The 20,041-nt window shown below is 35.2% G+C and overlaps 1 protein-coding gene across 1 annotated transcript in view; it reads left to right on the top strand.

Annotated features, from left to right (window-relative positions):
• CLPX (caseinolytic mitochondrial matrix peptidase chaperone subunit X) overlaps positions 1 to 15,818 on the top strand; it is a 36,278-nt gene extending 20,460 nt beyond the window's left edge. Inside the window, exons 7-14 of the mRNA XM_045822779.1 lie at positions 3,542 to 3,718; positions 4,075 to 4,239; positions 5,096 to 5,184; positions 6,161 to 6,325; positions 9,345 to 9,644; positions 11,272 to 11,364; positions 12,588 to 12,694; positions 13,911 to 15,818. Of these exons, the coding sequence (XP_045678735.1) occupies positions 3,542 to 3,718; positions 4,075 to 4,239; positions 5,096 to 5,184; positions 6,161 to 6,325; positions 9,345 to 9,644; positions 11,272 to 11,364; positions 12,588 to 12,694; positions 13,911 to 14,001 (1,187 nt within the window). The 3' untranslated portion in view covers positions 14,002 to 15,818. The remainder of the gene's footprint in view (positions 1 to 3,541; positions 3,719 to 4,074; positions 4,240 to 5,095; positions 5,185 to 6,160; positions 6,326 to 9,344; positions 9,645 to 11,271; positions 11,365 to 12,587; positions 12,695 to 13,910) is intronic.
• The last annotated feature ends 4,223 nt before the right edge of the window (positions 15,819 to 20,041 follow it).

Here is a 20,041-nt window from a genome sequence, read left to right as displayed (position 1 = left end):
TATATATAATTTTGGAACAGTTTTTCATAATTTGTGTAGTATGTGTATGTTAGGTTATTTCAGATATTTGATTTTATTTTTTCCATTGTGGTATTTTGTAAAGCATAATGTAGAGAGATGAAAAGTATTATATATAGTTTTTCTCTTTAAATATAGACCTACATATTAGCAGGAGTTGTATTTGTAGAAGTTTATAGCTTGCCACTTTATATCTTTTTTCTTTTTGCCTTACAGTTAGAGTTGATCTGCATAATTATAAGTGTCAGAAATTTTAAGGGAGACACATTACCTTCCAGCAACTCTTTGCCAGAAACCACAGTTTATTTTTTGGTGTATGTGAAGCTTAGCGTAATCTTGCAAATTATGAATAAGCCCCAATTCAGTGTTTCCAGCCCAGGATTGTCCCTCTGAGCATCAGGTCTGACGGAGAGTGTGGAAGGACCTGATGCATCCAGGATAGTGGTCATTCCCATGTTTTGTGCACATTCTTTTGTATATCCCATGGTGGATATAATTGCTGCACAGAGGGTAAAGGCTCCGGAGCATCATAAAAAGTTATGTGGCCTTTTGTTTCAGTAGTTAAAATAACAAGTACAAGTAAACAATAAACCAGTTTGATACTTTTATTTTGCCTTTGAACCAAGCTGTATTATATATCTACTATTGGAAGTATTCTCTCTCTCTCTCTATAGAATGTGCCATGAGAACATAACTAGTTTACCAACTCTGGCATGAAATTTATTATATATAATAAAATTATATTATCTCTAGTCATGTTTAAATTGTATGAAAATAATAATTATACCATGCATGATAAAATTAAGAAACAAGTAAGTGCAGTAGAATTAGATTACATATAAGAATCTAAGATGTAAATACTACACTGTAACTGCATGTATAATAAATATTTTCTAATCTAAAAATATCAAATATGCTGTCAATATTATATTCATAAATTTAGGCAGATCACTTGTGAAACTAGTAGTAAAATATACAGTGAATATTTTGAAAAAATATATGATACGTGTACTGATTTAATATAATTTAAAGGTTAACAAGTGATAGTATTTACGAACTTAGGTAAAAGCAATTTATAATTATATTATTGATTGACTTAGAAATTAATATTTTGAAAGCTTAAATAGAATTTATTTTTATGTATAGTTTAGTTTGGTTGTAAGTTAAGGCATTAGGCCAAAGACATATATAATCAAAATATTCTTGAAAGTTCCTTGAAAATCACATGTCAGAGACCAGCATACTGTATAATAAGACTGATGGCTGACAGTAGAAGTACCCTGTGCCGTAAAAATCTATGATCTGTGTTTGGAACAAAGTGACAGGCAATTGGGACTGGGACATTACCCAGGTCTTATCCAGGAGCTTGTTCATTTCCTTGTACAAAAAGAAAACCCACTAAAAAAAAAAAAAAAAAAGACTGATTTTTTTTCTTCCATCATTGGAACATATGTTTTCTTAAGTGGAGCACCAGATGAAATATTGGGTTGGCCAAGAAGTCCATATGGTTTTTTCCATAAAATAAAAGACACATTTTTTATTTTCACTAATGACTTTATTGATTTGCAAATTTTGAGTATGTTGGCTATCTCTCATGTGGTGGAATGTTGATTGTTCTCAATTAACGTCTCAGTTTGATCACTATCAACTTCAACTGGTCTACCTGACTGTGGAGCATCATCCAGAGAAAAATCTCCAGCACGAAACTTAACAAACCACTTTTGACAAATTCAATCAGTCACAGCACCTCCTCCACACACTGCACAGATCTTTTCCTGCATTTCAGTTGCATTTTTACCTTTCTTGAAATAATAAAGCATAATATGCTGAACATATGTATTTTCTTTCATCTTCAATATTAAAATGGCTACACAAAAATTCACTAGTTCTGATAAGTTTTTTTTTTAATGCACACTGGTAAGACAGCTGTCATAATACAGTCTAACGAAATTGTTTCAAATGAAGTTAGAGACAACTAAGCGCTACTAAAGTCATCGTGTGGAAAAAACCAAATGAACTTTTTAGCCAACTAAATAGTTGGTGTGCTTTTAAGAGCTATATTATAGAAATACTTAAACTCTAATGAAATAGCAATGCTAATAGCAAATTCTTCTATGACACTTACAAAAGTATCTGCCAGGCACTGTTGTGTTTTATATATATTAACTCACTTAATTTTCCCAACACCTGTAAGACAGAAACTTTATTTTCATCCTCACTTTACATATGACAAAACTGAAGCACAGAAATTTTAAGTAATTTTTCCAGGGCTATACAGCTGATGAGTTTCATGCAGCTAACCACTGTGCTAGCCTGCCTGTTCATAGCCCTGCTTATTGTAAAGAGTTGCTCATGCAGTGAGATGGGCAGAGACAGAGACTAACTAAGAGAACGAGAGAGTTATCTCACGATTTCTGCAGCATATTTTCATGAAATATAATGATTAACCTCATCTGTTTTGTACTATTTAAATGATTCCTATTTTAACTTAAATCATTGAGTAAGTTAAATACATGCATCGTGTGACTCACTGTAGTTACTAGTCTGGACAATTGAAAATACTAGTGGGATTCTTTCCTTCAGCCAAGGGAGAGTGAGAATAAAATTTTATTTTGTTTTTGTTCTAGGCATCTGCTGATAAACTGATAGGTCACCAGCAATATCAGTCTCATCTAGTTAAGCATTGTATCTTTACTAAAGGGACTAGAAAGACCCAGTGAAGATCCTATACAATCAGATTCAGATAGTGCCAAGGGATAGTGAGTCTTACCATACTTGTTTTCTCTGGTAGACTCACAGAGTCACTCTTAGATGTGGAAGAGACTGTGGAGGTCGTAAGTCTCAGTATCTTCACTTTGTAGTAAGGAAGCAGGCCTTACTATAGGAAGTAAAGTTAAGTGACTTGACACAGCAGCAGAACTGAGGCTAGAACCCAAGTTCTGTTTCTCAGTTCAATGTTTTTGTCTTTCTCTATAGCCATGCATCTTTTCATTTGTACTGAAAAAATATATATATATACCTTTGTTAGTCTTTCAGAGTACCTCCAAATCAATTGCATTTTGTTCTTATACCTCCCAGCCATGTGTTTGAATTGGATAGGACAGGAATTATTACCATTTTATAGATTAGGAAACAGCACTAAGGTTTACATGACTTGCCCCAAATTATATAACTGTTTAGCGACAAAACAAGGATCAAAACCAAAGCTTTCTGAGTCCTACCATTATTCTTTATTATACTGCCTTTCCTTGAATGAAAGGGCATCCTTCATACAGGTTTACATAAATAGGGAGGGGAGGATAAATAGAATCTGTTTCTTTTACTTGAGTTTTCCTGAAAAATTGTTGTCTTGCAAATTTGTCAACTAGATAATTGGAAGTTTTCTTTCTTTTTAGGTAAGACAGATTGTCAAAATATTTCAGTTTTTCTAAATAGTTGATTGGTTTTAGATATAAGGTTTTAACGGGCATATTTTCAAGTAAAATATAGTGAAGCTCTAGTAGTTCCTGTGGCACTTTTTCAGAATTGCTTCAGATTGCTGGAATCAGTCCACATGGTAACGCTTTAGGAGCATCAGTGCAGCAGCAGGTAAACCAGCAAATGCCGCAGGAAAAACGAGGAGGTGAAGTCTTGGATTCCTCCCATGACGACATAAAACTCGAGAAGAGTAATATTTTGCTGCTTGGACCAACTGGGTCAGGTAAATAACTTCCTGAGAAAATTTACTACTCATTTAAAAATAGAATATAAATAATTCTGTAACCTGTGTTTTGTGATTGGGAGATCCTGGATCTGGAGAAGAAAATCCAAGGCCAATCTTATGCATACATTATCAGGATTTCTGCATAGGCTCCGAGCTGGATTTGAGGCATTGATATTGCCCTTTAGGCTAATTTCTAATAACAGGGATAATAAAAGTAATATACCATTAGATCTGAATAAAAGTGGAGAAAAGATATAACAGTGATTTTTTAATTATATACCATTCAAATTAATTTTGCATTTTTGTATAGAATTTGTATGTCATCGTATTTCAGTTGCTGTTTCTATTTGTAGGTAAAACTCTGCTGGCACAAACTCTAGCTAAATGCCTTGATGTCCCTTTTGCTATCTGTGACTGTACAACTTTGACTCAGGCTGGATATGTAGGTGAAGATATTGAATCTGTGATTGCCAAACTGCTCCAAGATGCCAATTATAATGTAGAAAAAGCACAACAAGGTATGTTTTCAGCATAGCTGCTTGTCTGTCCCTCAGTAGGCTCTTGAGGAAACAATCTAATATTAAGAGCTAATATTATTTTGAATCAAGGAGTAACTCTGTAATTATATAAAAGTAGCCATGCTAAACATTTTCTAGTATACTAAGGGCCACTAGGTTTGCTTTGCCTTACTGTCACTAGATGATTACTTGGGTGAAAACTGATTTACTATTCCATTAGGTCCTGAATACTGTCATTGTGTTTGCTGTTCTGACTGTCCTCTAGACTCCTAATACTGGGATGGGGAGGAGAAGGGTGCAAGGACAAGACCAAGGGCATGAGTGTACAGGATGAATCTACAAACAGATTAGTCTATTCACCTATAGGATGTCATAGATACTGCATTTCTCCTTTCCCCATCTATTAACTGTCCTTGTTTACATGAAGAGCTTGCACTTCCTGTCAGATCCTTCAAGACATATTTTAAGACAATATACCAGTAGTTGGGAAAGACTCAAAGTTCTGCTAGTATCAGCACTGCATGTACTTCCTGCTTCTACACTACACCTCTAAGAGACTCCTAGAATCAAGAACCAGAAACATTAGTGGAGTGAATAACTATTGTCAGACAGAATTGATTATCATACCCAAGTGATAATTGTATAAAATAAATTATAAAACATATGCACAAAAGGATGAATAGGATAGAGTGCAGTGTTTTGTTTTGTTTTTTTAAATCACATTAAGCCATTGAATATGTTAAGTGTGAAAGATCAAATAACTTGGCTCTCTGGCTACCTAGTCTTGTAAAGCTGAGGTTATCTCTCTTATGTATATCTTTTTCATATTATAAATAAACTCCTCCTTAAATTATAGGAATTGTCTTTCTGGATGAAGTAGATAAGATTGGCAGTGTGCCAGGCATTCATCAGTTACGGGATGTAGGTGGAGAAGGCGTTCAGCAAGTAAGCAGTTGAATATTTTGTTCAAGCCCACTAAAAGGAAGGGAATACATCAGCCTCCCAATATTGTACGTTTGGTTTCATATTTAATTAGATTCTATTTGTTTATTTTTCTCACCCCCAAACTCCACATACCATTTTAAAGTAGTTCAGATCCTAAGAGAAAGCTAATTGGTGATTTTAAATACCAAATTACCTTTTTTAGGATATTAAAATTATTTTAAAGAACCGAAAAAAATGAAATTTAATTTTTGTTGTTTTTATTCCTCAAGGGCCTAGTTAAACATTTCTAGAGGACTCTTAAAGAAAGTTCTGGTTCTAACTAGACACAATGAACTATATACATGTATCTTATTCTTTTCACTTAGTTAGAAAATGGGATAAAATAGTGTTTCATTCCTTGTAGAGTCATAATTAAAGTCCAAATGATACATTGTTCAACTGACCTTTTACTGGTAACTAATTATGACCTAAACCACAGGGTAAGGAAAATTGCTTTCTTTTGTTGACAAAGACATAGAGAAGTACAATCACAATAAGAAAATGTGCTGGATAAATTGTTTTTATTAAAGGCATCTCAAAATATAGATGTTCTCAAAGTTTAATACTGGGAGTAGAATAAAATTTTTATTTATATAAAAGACAAATCTTTAATTTTTTTCCCAACTCTGAATGTTCCTATAATGATTGGGTACCATCTCATACAGTTGTAATTCTATTTTTATGTTGGAATTATGTCTTTACCATCGAAACAACCTCTCAGTTGACTACTTTCTGAATATGTCAGGAGTCCTATAACTATTCCACCTAAATTTATGAATTATTAATGTGATAGTATATGTTAGCTGTAGAAATATGGGAGTTTTTTTTAGTTATGCTCATTGACCATAACACGTATTATTTTCCCCATTAAATCCCATTATCTAAAATATAATGGGATTTATAAGATGATGCTATAAATCATTCATTCTTTATTTAGGGCTTACTAAAACTACTAGAAGGCACAATAGTCAATGTTCCAGAAAAGAATTCCCGCAAGCTCCGTGGAGAAACAGTACAAGTTGATACAACAAACATCCTGTTTGTTGCATCTGGTGCTTTCAATGGTTTGGACAGAATCATCAGCAGGAGGAAGAATGAAAAGGTAAGTTTTGCTGAGGGGTTACTGGGACAGAGCATTTGAAGTTACAGAGGATAGACATTCAGTTTCTTTTCTCATATCTGCTGGCTGCTAGTTGTGAGTTTTTAAGAGTTAGGTTTTCTTAGAGCATACCAAAAACATACTTCTAGTTTTTTTCTTTTTAATTTCAGAGTAGTAAATTAGAAGATTTCTAAATATCACCTATATATGGGCATCTTTAAAGTATAACTTGATGATTTCAATTTTATGTTTCATTTAAGGAGTTATTTTATTATTTGAGGTAGGTGCTGTAACAGTAAAATTTCTGTTCATTCCTCTTGCTCAGTTCGCTGAAGCCCAGTGAAGAGCTTGTCTCCCTTGCCCCTGCCCGTAGATCACTGCTGACGTTCCCAAATGGAAGGAAGCAGTTCGGGGACTGGAAAAAGGGTTGTGGACCCCACATAGTTTTACAAATGTTTCTTAAGCATTCTTATAAACCTTGATTTTAACTGAAACATATTTCTTCATATCATCAAGGTATATGCCCAGAACCTATTTGTTGATCGATCGTAATAAAATATAGTATTAACATAGAAGCCCAAAAGACCTGTATTTTTCATGTTTTTGTGTTTTGCATAATGTCTAGCCACAAATGATCCCTTTTACATAACATATGCTCCCTAAATGAATATATCATAGATCAACTCTTTGCTGTTATCACTTGCTTTAAGTTTCTCTCCTTGGCTTTGCATGTACTAGTTTCAGTAGCAGTTTAGTAGTAGTACAAATACAATGCTGCTAATGGGATGGTTGCCTGTAGTAACCCCTCTGCACAGGCTGAAGGAGAAAACTCTTGTACATATACTGACAGAGCCCTGTGATGCTGTTACTCCTCATTACCAGACCTTATTCAGCATGGGTAGGGTTATATTTTTATTTTTCATATTATTAATTTGTTGGGGGGGTTGCTTTTGAAATTCTGAATAAATTAACCTAACAAATTAGAAAGGAAATATTTCTGTGTGTGTGTGTGTGTGTGTGTCAAAGGAAGAGAGAAAGACTTTATATTTGAAATTCTGTGACCATAGGCAGGGATATTCTGATATTTATTTATAATTAATAATTCCAACAAGAATTTGAAGCTGGAAACATGTAGAAAAGAACAGTAAAATACAATGTGAGAGCCCTGGCTGGTGTGGCTCAGTGGACTGAGTGCTGACCTGCGAACAAAGGATCGCTGGTTCGATTCCCAGTCAGGGCATGTGCCTGGGTTTGGGCCAGGTCCCCAGCTGGGGGCATGCACATGACAGGCAACCACACACTGATGTTTCTTTCCCTCTTTTTCTCCCTCCTCTCTCTCTCTGTCTCTCTTTTTCAATAAATAAATAAACAAACAAACAAACAAACATAAATAAATCTTAAAAGAATAATGTGAGAAAAGAGGTAGGAAACATGTAGAAGGAAGGTTTAGGTCATACATGGTCTTCAGGAGAGACAAAGATTAAAAAAATAGTTTGTCACATCTTTATGAAAAGGAGGCAGGCATAAGAATCTTCAACAGTGATTTTATAGAGAATTAAACACATGCGTGTGGCTACTATTTTATCAACCTTCGTTGAAAGCCCTGGGTACAATAGTAAGTATATATAATATAGAAGAAGAGTTGTCTTGGGCCACACATTAAATACATTGTAACACGTAATCACAAAAAAATCTCATAATGTTTTAAGTAAATTTACAATATTGTGTTGCGCTGCACTCACAGCCATCCTGGGCCAAAAGCAGCCTGCAGGCCGCAGGTTGGGCACCTCTGCTAGATCATGCCCTTCACTACCTCAGTCTAGTTGGCAAATACGTGTCATCCTTTAAGACTCAGTCTGTTAAACGATTAGGAAATTCCTCTGTGAAGGCTTTCTTGCTTGCCATCTACCCTCACTCCCCTGTACATGCCTCTTTTCCTCTTTTCCATTGCGACTGTTTCCTGGACAGTTGTCCTTTATTGCACCTATGACACTGTAATGACACCTTCATGTGTTCTCACTCTAAACAAATCCTTGTAGGATAGGGGCTGTGTTCAGGTTTGTATCCCCAGTGTTTTATTATACTGCTTGATGTTTGTATTTACATAATAAATATGTTTATTACTATATATGCATATATGTAACATATGCTTAATAAGTGCTTAAATTATTAAAAGGTATTTTGCTTTCCAGTACACTAATGGTCCATGTACACAGCTTAGAGAATCACAGGGCTTGATTTTTAACTTAAGCTGTTTTCTCACACAGCATGTGCTTATACTTTTGAGAAAAGCTATACCACATATCAAAATTAAACTTTCTGATAATTGCCTACAGTATAGTTCTTTTATATTGATTGAAGCAAGATCCATACACCTTAGATATCCAACCTTTTGCAGCAGTTAGCATTCTTGTTTGATGTTATCCTTATATGTTCTTTATAAAATCTAATCTTAATTTATTCTGATTCATAGGTTGATCTGTGTAACCCTAGATCATAGGTTAGCAGTGACTTAAGATACTTGTGGATAATTTCTTTGTAAGGCTTCTTATTCCATAGGCCAATACTGTTTACAGTATTACAAAATTAACTTTGGTTACACAGTAATTACTGTCTCCATTTTCACAGTTCTTACTCAGTTTGGAAACCACACTAATTCCAAGGTCTCAGAAAAACCCTGCAGCATCATTATCTGAGTTCTAAGGGACTTCTTTTTATAGTTTTTACTTACCTACTTTTACTAGAAATCATTCTTTGAAAGTTGGTTGTTATATAGGGGCTAGGTTCTGAATTCTGAAGGCAGATAGACCTGAGTTCAAATCCTGCCTTTACCAGGTACACTAATGAGGCTTTGTCCAAGGTATTAGGTACTTAACCTCTCTAGGCCCGTTTGCTTCATTGTAAAATGTGAATGGTAATAGGACTTTCTTATGTTACAAAAATCACATGAGATGTGCATGCAGAGAACTTAGTACAATGCAACTTCATCTGTTATTTATAACATCCATCTGTTCTTTGGCAGTATCTTGGATTTGGAACGCCATCTAATCTGGGAAAAGGCAGAAGGGCTGCAGCTGCTGCAGACCTCGCCAATCTAAGTGGCGAATCAAATACTCACCAAGACATTGAAGAAAAAGATCGATTATTACGTCACGTAGAAGCCAGAGATCTCATTGAATTCGGCATGATTCCTGAGTTTGTGGGGCGGTTGCCTGTGGTAGTCCCTTTGCATAGCCTAGATGAGAAAACACTTGTACAGATACTAACTGAGCCACGTAATGCTGTTATTCCCCAGTACCAGGCGTTATTCAGCATGGATAAGGTTAGATTTTTATTTTTCATACTTTGTCAATTTATGGAGTCTTTTTTTTTTCTCACTATTGAAACTGCATTAAATTAGCATAAGAATTAAAAAAAAAAAGAGTCCTGCTAATCTGGAATACCAGACTATTCCTCACTCAATATGGATCTAGGAATCAGGGAATGTACATTTTGTTATATTAGACATTTAGGAGCTAGCTTTACATTTTCTTAATTAAAATCTTCATTATAGCATAAAGTCCAAAGATATATATGTATTATTCCAGTAGTCTACTCTCCACCCTTCAAGTCAGACACACAGGATTGTCCTTTCAGCCTTGATACTGTAAATACTTTTATTATGATATACTGCGTATACTCTTACATACTTTTTTTCTATAAAGTTTTATTAACTCCAACATCAACTTCTCTGCAGCCAGGTCCCGGGAGGTCACTCAGGCGCCCACAGTCATCAGATAGCAAATGTTTTGGGGTTTATGAACTTGATATCTCTAAATATTAGTCTCCTTCTCTCTCAGCTCAAGCTCTTTTATCATTCCTCACCTTGAACCATGCATTTGGTTCCTAATTGGTCAGTCTCCCTGTCTCAGATGTGTCTCTGACCATCACCACCATCATTATCTTCCACTTTACTTCCAGAGTGGATCATTTTAAATTATTGAGCACAGTGTCCAACAAACAGATATTAAATTCTTAATAAATGTTTATTGAATGAATAAACACAAAACTAATTATTTTACTCTCCTCCTTAAAATCCTTCAGTGGTCCCCTGTTCTTATTTAGATGCCTCTGCTCCGGTGCTCCCTTAGCACAATGAGTATTCTGTGCCCAAAATAGTAGTTCACTTACTTGTCACCTTCCAGTAGACCAAGTTCCCTGAAAGCAAAGAGCATGTCTGATTCATCATTCAATCTCTAACATATGAGTACATAAGGGTTCAGTGATTGTTGAGTGAAATCCTAGAAAGTCCATGTTAATCTAGAAAAAAGGTTCTTCAAGGATTAAGGACAAACTTGTTATTCATAAACTGATACCTTCTTATAGGTTAATTGATAGAAGCAAGTGGTGCTTTTTGAAGGCAAGATTCTAGAAAACCATGAGAGAGAAATACCTCACTTAAAATTTACATTTTCTAAAGGTAGAAATTAATAACCAGAAGTTGTTTAGTACTAATATTTTGTGAAATATGGTATTCCAAAGTACTTTAATTTTCTTTCTGGTATATTAAATTCTCAATAATTTGAATTCTGTTTTGAAATGTGTGGTAATTTAGAGAGATTTGTCTAATGTTCTACCTTTGTTCAATAGGATGAGGAAGTTAGTAACACTCTTTAAAATGTGTGTTTTCTAGTAAGAAATTGATAGTCTACAAGTACTTTATTCTGAAAGGGGATATATAAGGTCAGTCAAGATTCTGGCCCCATATTTCCAGCTATTAGTGAATCAGTGTACCTACCCTTCTGGCACCCTTTTAACTGTGAAGTCAGGGCATTGGTTCCTTTTTGTTCTAAAAAGACCAGTAATGGTGGTAGGTAGTAATAGTTAATAGATCAAATGCTATATGGTTATATTAGGAAAATATCATTAAGTATTATTTAAGTTCTCATTTCTTTTAAATGTATTGTTAGTGTGAGCTGAACATTACGGAGGATGCTTTGAAAGCCATAGCCAGACTTGCACTGGAGCGAAAAACAGGTGCACGAGGTCTTCGGTCCATAATGGTAAGTTGATGTTGTTATTGCAAAAACTAGATTGCTTCTTCATCTGAGTTTTGGGAATATTAAGCCTTCATGTTTTTCCTTTGGAAATATATCCAAAGAATTGATCAAGTGTTTTTGTGATTTTTTTTTTGTCACGGTATATTATGTTTTTCTTTCCAAAAAGAAACTTTAAAGTGTTTGCAACAAAGGACACACATAATATAATCGATGAAATAGAGAAAAACCACGATCAAGGGAGAGAGAATTACTAAAAATTCTACACAGGCCTTTAGACTGAGCCCCAGAGTGCCTTCTCAGACCCATTGAAATCCTCATTTTTGTTGTTTGTTTGAAATTAACTTGCAGATACCATGACACTGTACCCCTAAATTTTTTAGTATGGTATGAACTCACTATTTTTTATTTTGTAACAAGTCCTAGAAATCCAGCCTATTTTTAGCCACACTCACTCTCTTCCTTAGAGTTCTCTCCCCTACCTGCAAGATCTGGCTGTGCAGTGAGTTGAGTTGCTGTTTCTCTACATGCTCCCGAAGCATGATCATGTTCCTATTTTCTCTTAAGGATTTCACCACTAAATATTACTTCTCTCATCTCAGTGGGACAGTTTGAGATTATACTCTCTAAGGAAGGCCTGCACTTCAGGTGCTGCTGATTAAGGACAGATTTATATAAACATGCAAACTAGGTGATAGCATTGACATTTTTTAGGAAATCTGATGTACTCAACCAGTATTTTCCTTAAGGTGGAATATAATCCAGCCCCTTCCTGTAGTTGAAACCAGTTTTCTTTAGTAAACAATTTTAGATCTATCAAAGCACTTGAGACAAATGCTTATTTGAAGTCATAGTCAAAATTAAAGAGCCTGGTAGAGATGATTTAGGATTAAATCATGTTTTAAAAGAAGGATTACCAGTTGACCTCCTTGGTCAGAGAATATGCCAGGAATGGTTTTGAAAAACATCCAAATCCAAAAGCAGACAGAGAAGTACAGACAAATAGCCTTTCCTTATAGAATGACTTCTTTCTGAATTTAGTTAGAAACTGTTTTAATATAAAGAATATAAAAAGCTTTTATGCTGACTTTTACAACATTCAGTTGTGTACATAATAGGGATTCTGTAATATTTGTTGAGTTAATGACTTTGATTTGTAGCTGGTAGAATACAAGTATGTTGTGAGCAACCTCAGTTTTCACGTCATTCATTGTTTTTTATCTCTTTAGGAAAAGCTGTTATTAGAACCAATGTTTGAAGTCCCTAATTCTGATATTGTATGTGTGGAGGTTGACAAAGAAGTAGTAGAAGGAAAAAAGGAACCAGGATACATCCGGTAAAGTGTATTTTCAAGCTAGAATGATCTAAAATTTAAGATCAGCTCTGTAGTGCTAGTGGTTTGTCATAAAAATTGCATAAAAATCCTTACATTCATAAGGGAAGCAATAATCACAAATTTTCTGTAGAAAAATGTTCTAATTTTGGTTTATAAATAATAATTTGTGAGTCTTTTGAAAACTGAGCTTCAAAATTGGCCTCTACTTTTTCCCCAATGAAGATTAAAAGAGACACACAAGTAATCTAAATGAAAAGATTTAAATAAACTTTACTGCTAATTCTATAATTTGTGAATGACTTGTTTTATGTCTTTCACGAGACCAAAACTTTGTGGACATAATTATTCTCTCATATGTATCATATCAGTTGACAAATTTGATATATCTTTCACTGTTGATCTACTCCTGGGTCAGTAAACTTTCTTTTAAAGGGCTAGATAAGTATTTTAGAGCCATCTTTAGAGAGTCTGTATTGCAACTACTCGCACTGCCCTCATAGCATGATAGCAGCCATAGACCATCTATAAATGAGTGTGTCTGTCTTCCTGTAAATCTTTCATTACAAAAACAGATGGTGGGCCTGCAAGATATAGTTTACCGATCCAATCAATCAATATTTATTATATGGTGCTTGACATTGTTTACCCATACAGAAATTAGGCTTCTGTTTTAACTTTCACAAGATATGTCTTCTGTTTACTTATCTTCTAAGATAATTTAGGAGGCAGTTGATTGATTCTGAACTACTTTTGTCATTCCAAGAGGCAATCTTTAGTTTTTTAATGACATTACTATCTAAAGGAATTGTGGTGGTCCGATCATAATTCTGATTAGTCTGAGTCAAGTCAGATTTGGTCAGAAGTTGTCATCTTCTTTACCATAGACATATGCTAAAAGTCAAGCATTTGAGTTGAAATAATAGATTTTAACTTTTTGCTAGAGAAATGGATTTTTTACATCTCAATAATTGAAATCTTGTTGTCAGTTTATTTCAGTAACACATCTGGTAGGGAAAATGTTAGGAAAATTACTTACAACTCTTGGTTGTGTGGTCTAAATCTTTCCCATATTTTACCACTAAGCAATCTTAACATTAAGAGTGCTCTTAGTATTCTTCTGTGGCATTTTTAGCAAGGTGGTTAATTTATTGAGTCTAGAAATCATGAGTACCCTATAAAACATGCTTAAAAAAACCCTACTGGCTTTTCATTTTAGGGCTCCAACAAAGGAATCCTCTGAAGAGGAGTATGATTCTGGAGTTGAAGAAGAAGGATGGCCTCGCCAGGCAGATGCTGCAAACAGCTAAACTGTCAGACTTTTGTCCTGTATATAAAGCTTTTCCCTCTCATGTTTAGAATCGTGACTGTCTCTGCAGTCTGACATTAAAGCATTGGGTCTGTCTTGGATATCATACATGGTCAGAAGTCTTTAGGATAAAAAATCAGATCATGTGTATTAGGTAACATCACATTGATTGGTACAGAGGACATTATGTGGACTTTACACAGTGTTCGGAGATAAAGTGTACATTATTTTGGTTCAGTTTTTTAAAAAACATGCTTAAACAAAATTCTTAGGAGTTCTTTTAAGCAATGCAGGTGTTTCAATAACTGTGGATTTTACAATAATGTTAACTCTACAAATGGGAAAATAAATTCTTTAAAATTGAAGATTGAGATACCATTCTTTAGTTTAGTCTTTTTTACCCATATTTGTTTCCTGAAAATATCAAGTTTCCAAGTAGTTAAAATTTTCATGGAAAAAGTACCCTGAAGAACCGTATTTTAATAATTCCTTTAGCTTTATTCCAATATTCATAATATTCCATTATTATTATGAAGCACCTACCAAAGTATTTCATAATAGCAGTGGAAGTGAAGTATTCTTAGTCTTATCTGCTAATGCATGACACTAATTTTCCAATTGGTACTATAAAAAAGGCCATTCTCTTGCTGACTTGTCTGATTTGCCATCTTTAATGCATTTTAATGCCATGAGTGAGCAGATGGAATTGAAGTCTGCCTTAAATCTTCAGAAAAAGACATCTAATTCTAAAAGTAGCATGCAGCACCAGTCATAGTAACAGCCATGTGCTGAACTAAATAAAATCTCCTAATATTATGCATTTACCTAAAGTACTGAGCTAGTTTTTTTGTTTTGTTGTGCTGGATATTGGTCTAATTCTTTGGCTTCATAGAACATTAAAGAAAATTGTGCTTTGCTATCAGCATAAGCTAATGTGCTCACACTAAAATATAAATTATTAATCTTCATTATAGAGTGGGGCAAAAGGTTTACTGTTCCTATGGAAAATAATATAATAATTACAAGAATAATAATAATACAAGAATAAACTCTTGTGTTTTGTGTACTCACAACTGTAAACCTAGTTTTACCCCACCCTGTATAAAATTAAATAGTGGGGAATATTTTGGGGACTTAAAAATGAAAATTATGTTTCCATAAATATTAAAATATTTGGGTACCTTTCAAGCTTTTTCTTCTATAATGTTGATACAATTTTCTATACTATTCATTCAGCTCAAATGTATTTGAAATTGTTTAAATCCAAATACATTGAGATATCTGTTTTTATTTTTTGGTTTCTAGACTCTCGAGTTTTCCTTTTACCCCCTTTCTTAGGAAGAGAACTTTAAAGCCACTAGCAAATTCTCAGGGCTGCTGATGAAGAGTTGGACTTTCGGGATGTAGTCAGAGATGTGAGACACCTGTGTATGGCTGGAGTAGGGCCAGGAGTTCACTTTTGCTGAGTGTTCAAGCCCGGTTGCTATAATAGAACAGAAACAGGTATCCTTCTGAGTGTCCCTAGTAATGGTTAAAGTTTTTCTCAGGAAGCCTTTCATATTTTAATTGTTCATTATCTCTCTCTTATGGCACCGTTATTTTCCTTTTGTAGAGTGAAAATCGAAGTAGCTACTAAATATATTAAGGGTAATCCTCCAGGAATGGACTGGGAGACATTTTAGTCACAACAACTTACTTTGGTTTGGAAGTTGTTAACAAAACATAATTGTTGTTTTTAAATCAAACTCAACTGAGTATAACTACAATTTTTATCTTGAAACTTATGTTTTAGCATTTGAATAAAATAAAAGGACTAAATGCCGTGTGGTGGTGTGTCCATAATGCAGCGCCATTTTTAAAAGGACACAGATAACTGTGAGCTGCTTTATTCTAATGTTTGGTTAATCCTTGGCACTTTTATATCCTGCTAATAAATTCTCCTGGTTATAAATTCCATAGACAAAAAGTCCATTATTAAGGTTTATGTTAAATATTTATTCAAAATCCTTATGTAAATATCATGCATGGGCCCCACACTAGGGACACAGACCAAGCTTTTCAAGAAGCTTACGGAGTCTACTAGGGCATGCAAACACAAGCATTGGTGCGTTATAATAATGAACATGAGGTAAACAAGTGTGGTCGCACAGAAGGCAGTGGCCCAGATGGATCTAGAAGAGCAAGTAGGACTTTTCCAGAAAGGAATAATGAAAATAACAGAAATTTGAAACAACAACTAGGGAGATTGAGGAGTTGAAAAATAGGCAAGTGTGACTTCCCCTTACTGCTCCGAGATGACCATTTAATATATTCTCTCTCCTCCCCATTCAACTGAAGACTCTGCTTCATATTTTATTGAGAAACTATCAGAAGATCAAAGTCACCTCCCCATCATCAAATCTGTAAATCTACCTGCTTTAGCACCCAACCTTTTCTCCTGCTAAGACGGAAGAATCCCTCTTACCAAAACTCAGCATCATTAAAGGGGATCCCATCATTTCTCAAGACCTTTATTTCTTTTGTCTGTATCTCTACTACATTTTCTCCTTCTGAATCATTCCCAGCAGCATCTAGACACTGCCTAGTATTTCCTGTCCTACAGCAAACATCCCAAGTTTATTTTTCACTTGTTTGCCTTTCCTACTACACATGGTGAAGACCATGCCTGTTTTGTTAACTATGACAGCACCTACCAAAGTGCTTCATTTATTTGGTGCTCCATTCATTTTAAAACAAATAATAGAGTATCTTGTATACTAGGTTGACTTGTAATTTTATGTAGAAAGTAGGGCATTAAAAGGGTTTTAAGTAGAAAAGTTGGACACTATTAGGTGCGTTTTTGGACTGTTGGGAAGAGGAGGCTCTGAGGAGAACAGCGGGAAACAGGATTCGAAGCCTGCTCCTGGACATTTCCTCAGCACTCGCCCTTTGTATCTCCTACCTCACCACTTTCCTCCTGTTCTTCAAGTCAGGTATCAGTGTGCAAACAAAACACAACTCCCCTGAACTCGAATTCCCTCCACAGTAAACTAAAAGTTGGCTTTGCTGTTTCTAATTCCTTTCCAGGCTTTGATTCAAAGTGATGAGAAGTTATTGGAAGGTTTTGCACAGAGAATGTCATAATTTGACTTAGTTTTGAAAGGCCATTCTGGTTGCAGTGTAAGTGAATAGACTATAAAGAAGCAGACGTTTGAATCGGATGTTTGGGGCCACTAGTATTATCGGCCTCCCAGGTGATGATGATGGATTGGACTAAGGTGACAGCAATGGAAAGTGGATGAGTGGGTAGGTAGCTATTTTTGAAAATCTGATGAAAAGGGGTATCCCATGTTCTTCAATGGGGAAACTCAGTATTATAGAGATGTCTGTTATCCCTACATTATTGGAACATTAAATATATAAAATACCAATAAGGTTTTAAATTAAAATTGACAAGTAGATTCTAAAGTTCATATGGAAAAGTAGGCAGGAATGGTAAACAAGCAAACTGAGAATGTGTACTCATATAGCACTTACTCTGTGCTCATTTAATGCAACCACTTAGGTAGATTCTGGTAACCCTTCTTACAGATGAAACTGAGGCCCTGTGGTTAAGTAGCTTTCCCAAGGTCACACAAGTAGTAACAGTCAGGATTTAAGTCCAGGTAGATTGGTTCAAGAGCCTCTTTGCTTAACCAACACACTGAAAGAAGAATGAGGAGGTACTGCCTCTGCTGTTAAAAAAAGTTGTATATAAAGCTTTACAAATTTGTGTGTACACTGGGTGAATGAACAGAGACCAAAGGAAAAGCATGTAAAATCTAGAAATAGATCCTAAATATACATAGGAATTCAGTATTGGAAATGGTGGTATTTCAAATTAGGAAAAGAACATTCAATAAATGGTAATGACAACTGAGTACCCATCTAGAAAATACAAAGTTAAAGGAATGCCTTACCCTAATAAACTTTAAGGTAAGCCTTTAAATGTTACATAATTACTTAACATGTAACAGACAAGTAAATATTATATAGAGTATTACAAAGAGTTTCTCAGAAATAGGTCCCTTAGGAAGTGGCTCAGGCTCCGCTTGAGTCTTTTCATGGTATATAGCTGGGCTCTTACCTAAAAGGACACCCATTACCTTTGCTTTAAAAAGTAAAGATCTAATTATATGATGCTAGAACAACTGGATGACATCCAAAGTGGGGCCGGGGAAGAACCTTGACCTAAGTCTCAGCCTTATACAAAAATTCACTCAAAATGAATCACAGACCTAAATGTAAACCTATAAAACTTATAGGAAAAGTACAGGAGAAGAATTTAAGGATCTAGGACTAAGTGAAGAGTTCTTAAACCTGACTCCAAAAGCATGATCCATGAAATTAAAAAAATGGTAAGTTGGACTTCATCAAAATTAAGGACTTTTGCTCCACATACACACAATTCTGTTAAGAGGATGAAAAGACAAGCTATAAACTGGGAGAAAATATTTGCAAAGCATGTATTAAATAAAAGGCTAGTATGTAGAATATATATAAAGAACTCTAATCTCAACAGTAAAAATGGGCAAGACATGATTGGACATTTCAGTGAAGATACACAGATGGCAAATAAGCATATGAAAAGATGTTCAACATAATTAGTCATTAAGGAAATGAAAATTAAAACCACAATGAGAGCTTTACATACCTATCAGGATGTCTAAAAAGAATAGTAACATCCCAAAGTGCGAGAATGCAGAGAAACTGGATCGCTCATATTGCTGGTGGTAATGTAAAATAGTAGAACCACTCTGGAAAAAAAATTAGCAGTTTCTTTAAAAACTAAACACACAACTGTCATATGACCAAGCAATTGCACTCATGGGCATTTATTCCAGAGGAAAAAAGGTTTGTGTTCACAGAAAAACCTGTACACAGAATGTTTATAGCAGCTTTATTCGTGATAGCCCCCAAATGGAAACAACCCCAAAGTTGGAAACACTTTTCAACAAAATGATTATAAGCAAAGTGTGGTTTTCAATTTTACCCACACTTTTTTCTTTTGCACTTTTATTGCAATAAAAAGGAACGCTATTAGTACAACCTAGATGAATCTCCAGAGGATTATAGTGAGTGGAAATAGGTAGTCCTGAAAGGTTGTGATTCCATTTATGTAACATTTTTTAAAGGACAGGATTTAAAGAAATGGAGAGCAGATTAGTGGTTGTCGGCCATTAAAGAAGTGGGTGTGGCTACAAAAGGGCAAATTGGGGATCTTGGAAGTGATGGAAATAAATATTCTGTATCTTCACTGTATCAATGTCAACATCCTGATTGTGATATTACACTACAGTTTTGCAAGATACTACCATTTGGAGAAACTGGGTGAAGAGTACTGCATTATTTCTTACAACTTCATATGGCTCTATAATGATCTCAGAGTTTAATTTAAAAAAAATCATTAGTGTGACTTACCCTTCCCCTCCCGCTTAAAACTCCCCAGTGTTTCCCCATTGTTCATTAAGATATGAGATGCTGGACACTAATCTCTGTCCATCTCCCGGGATCACCAGGCTCCCTTCAGGCTTTCTGTGCTCCCTCCGCGCTGGCGTTCATTCTTTCAGTTTCCCCACTAAACCTACTCTTATCTGCTAGGGCGCTTTCGCACATGCTTTTGAACGGTGCTTCCCTCTCTTCTATTTAACTCCTCAGTTGAAGCATAAATCCATAGGACAACCTTCCCCAACTTTTCTGACAGTCAAATTCTTCTATAAGCTCTTCTCGCCCCGTGTTTTCCTCTTTGGTATTACTGTACTTACATTCACCGCAGCACTTTTACATTTGTTTGCATAATTAGTTAATTAATGTGTTTTCTTTACTAGACCGGTAGTTCCACAGGACAGGAACTGTATCCTTCAGTCTCCTCGTCTGCAAAGCAGACGTCTCCACACTTACAACTCTCAATTAGCAGGATTGAATGAATGTCCACCCATGCGCCTAACGCGTCACACGCGTCGCGCGTGGTATACGTCACTTCCTCCCGGAAGACTCGGGAAATCACTCAGGTTCCTGTCACT

This window comes from Phyllostomus hastatus, unplaced genomic scaffold (genome assembly GCF_019186645.2).
Source record: "Phyllostomus hastatus isolate PE091 unplaced genomic scaffold, TTU_PhHast_1.1 phas_scaffold_501, whole genome shotgun sequence".
In the NCBI taxonomy this organism is placed as follows: domain Eukaryota; kingdom Metazoa; phylum Chordata; class Mammalia; order Chiroptera; family Phyllostomidae; genus Phyllostomus; species Phyllostomus hastatus.
Note: the sequence above shows the minus strand (reverse complement) of the source record. Positions and strands in the feature narration are given on the sequence as shown.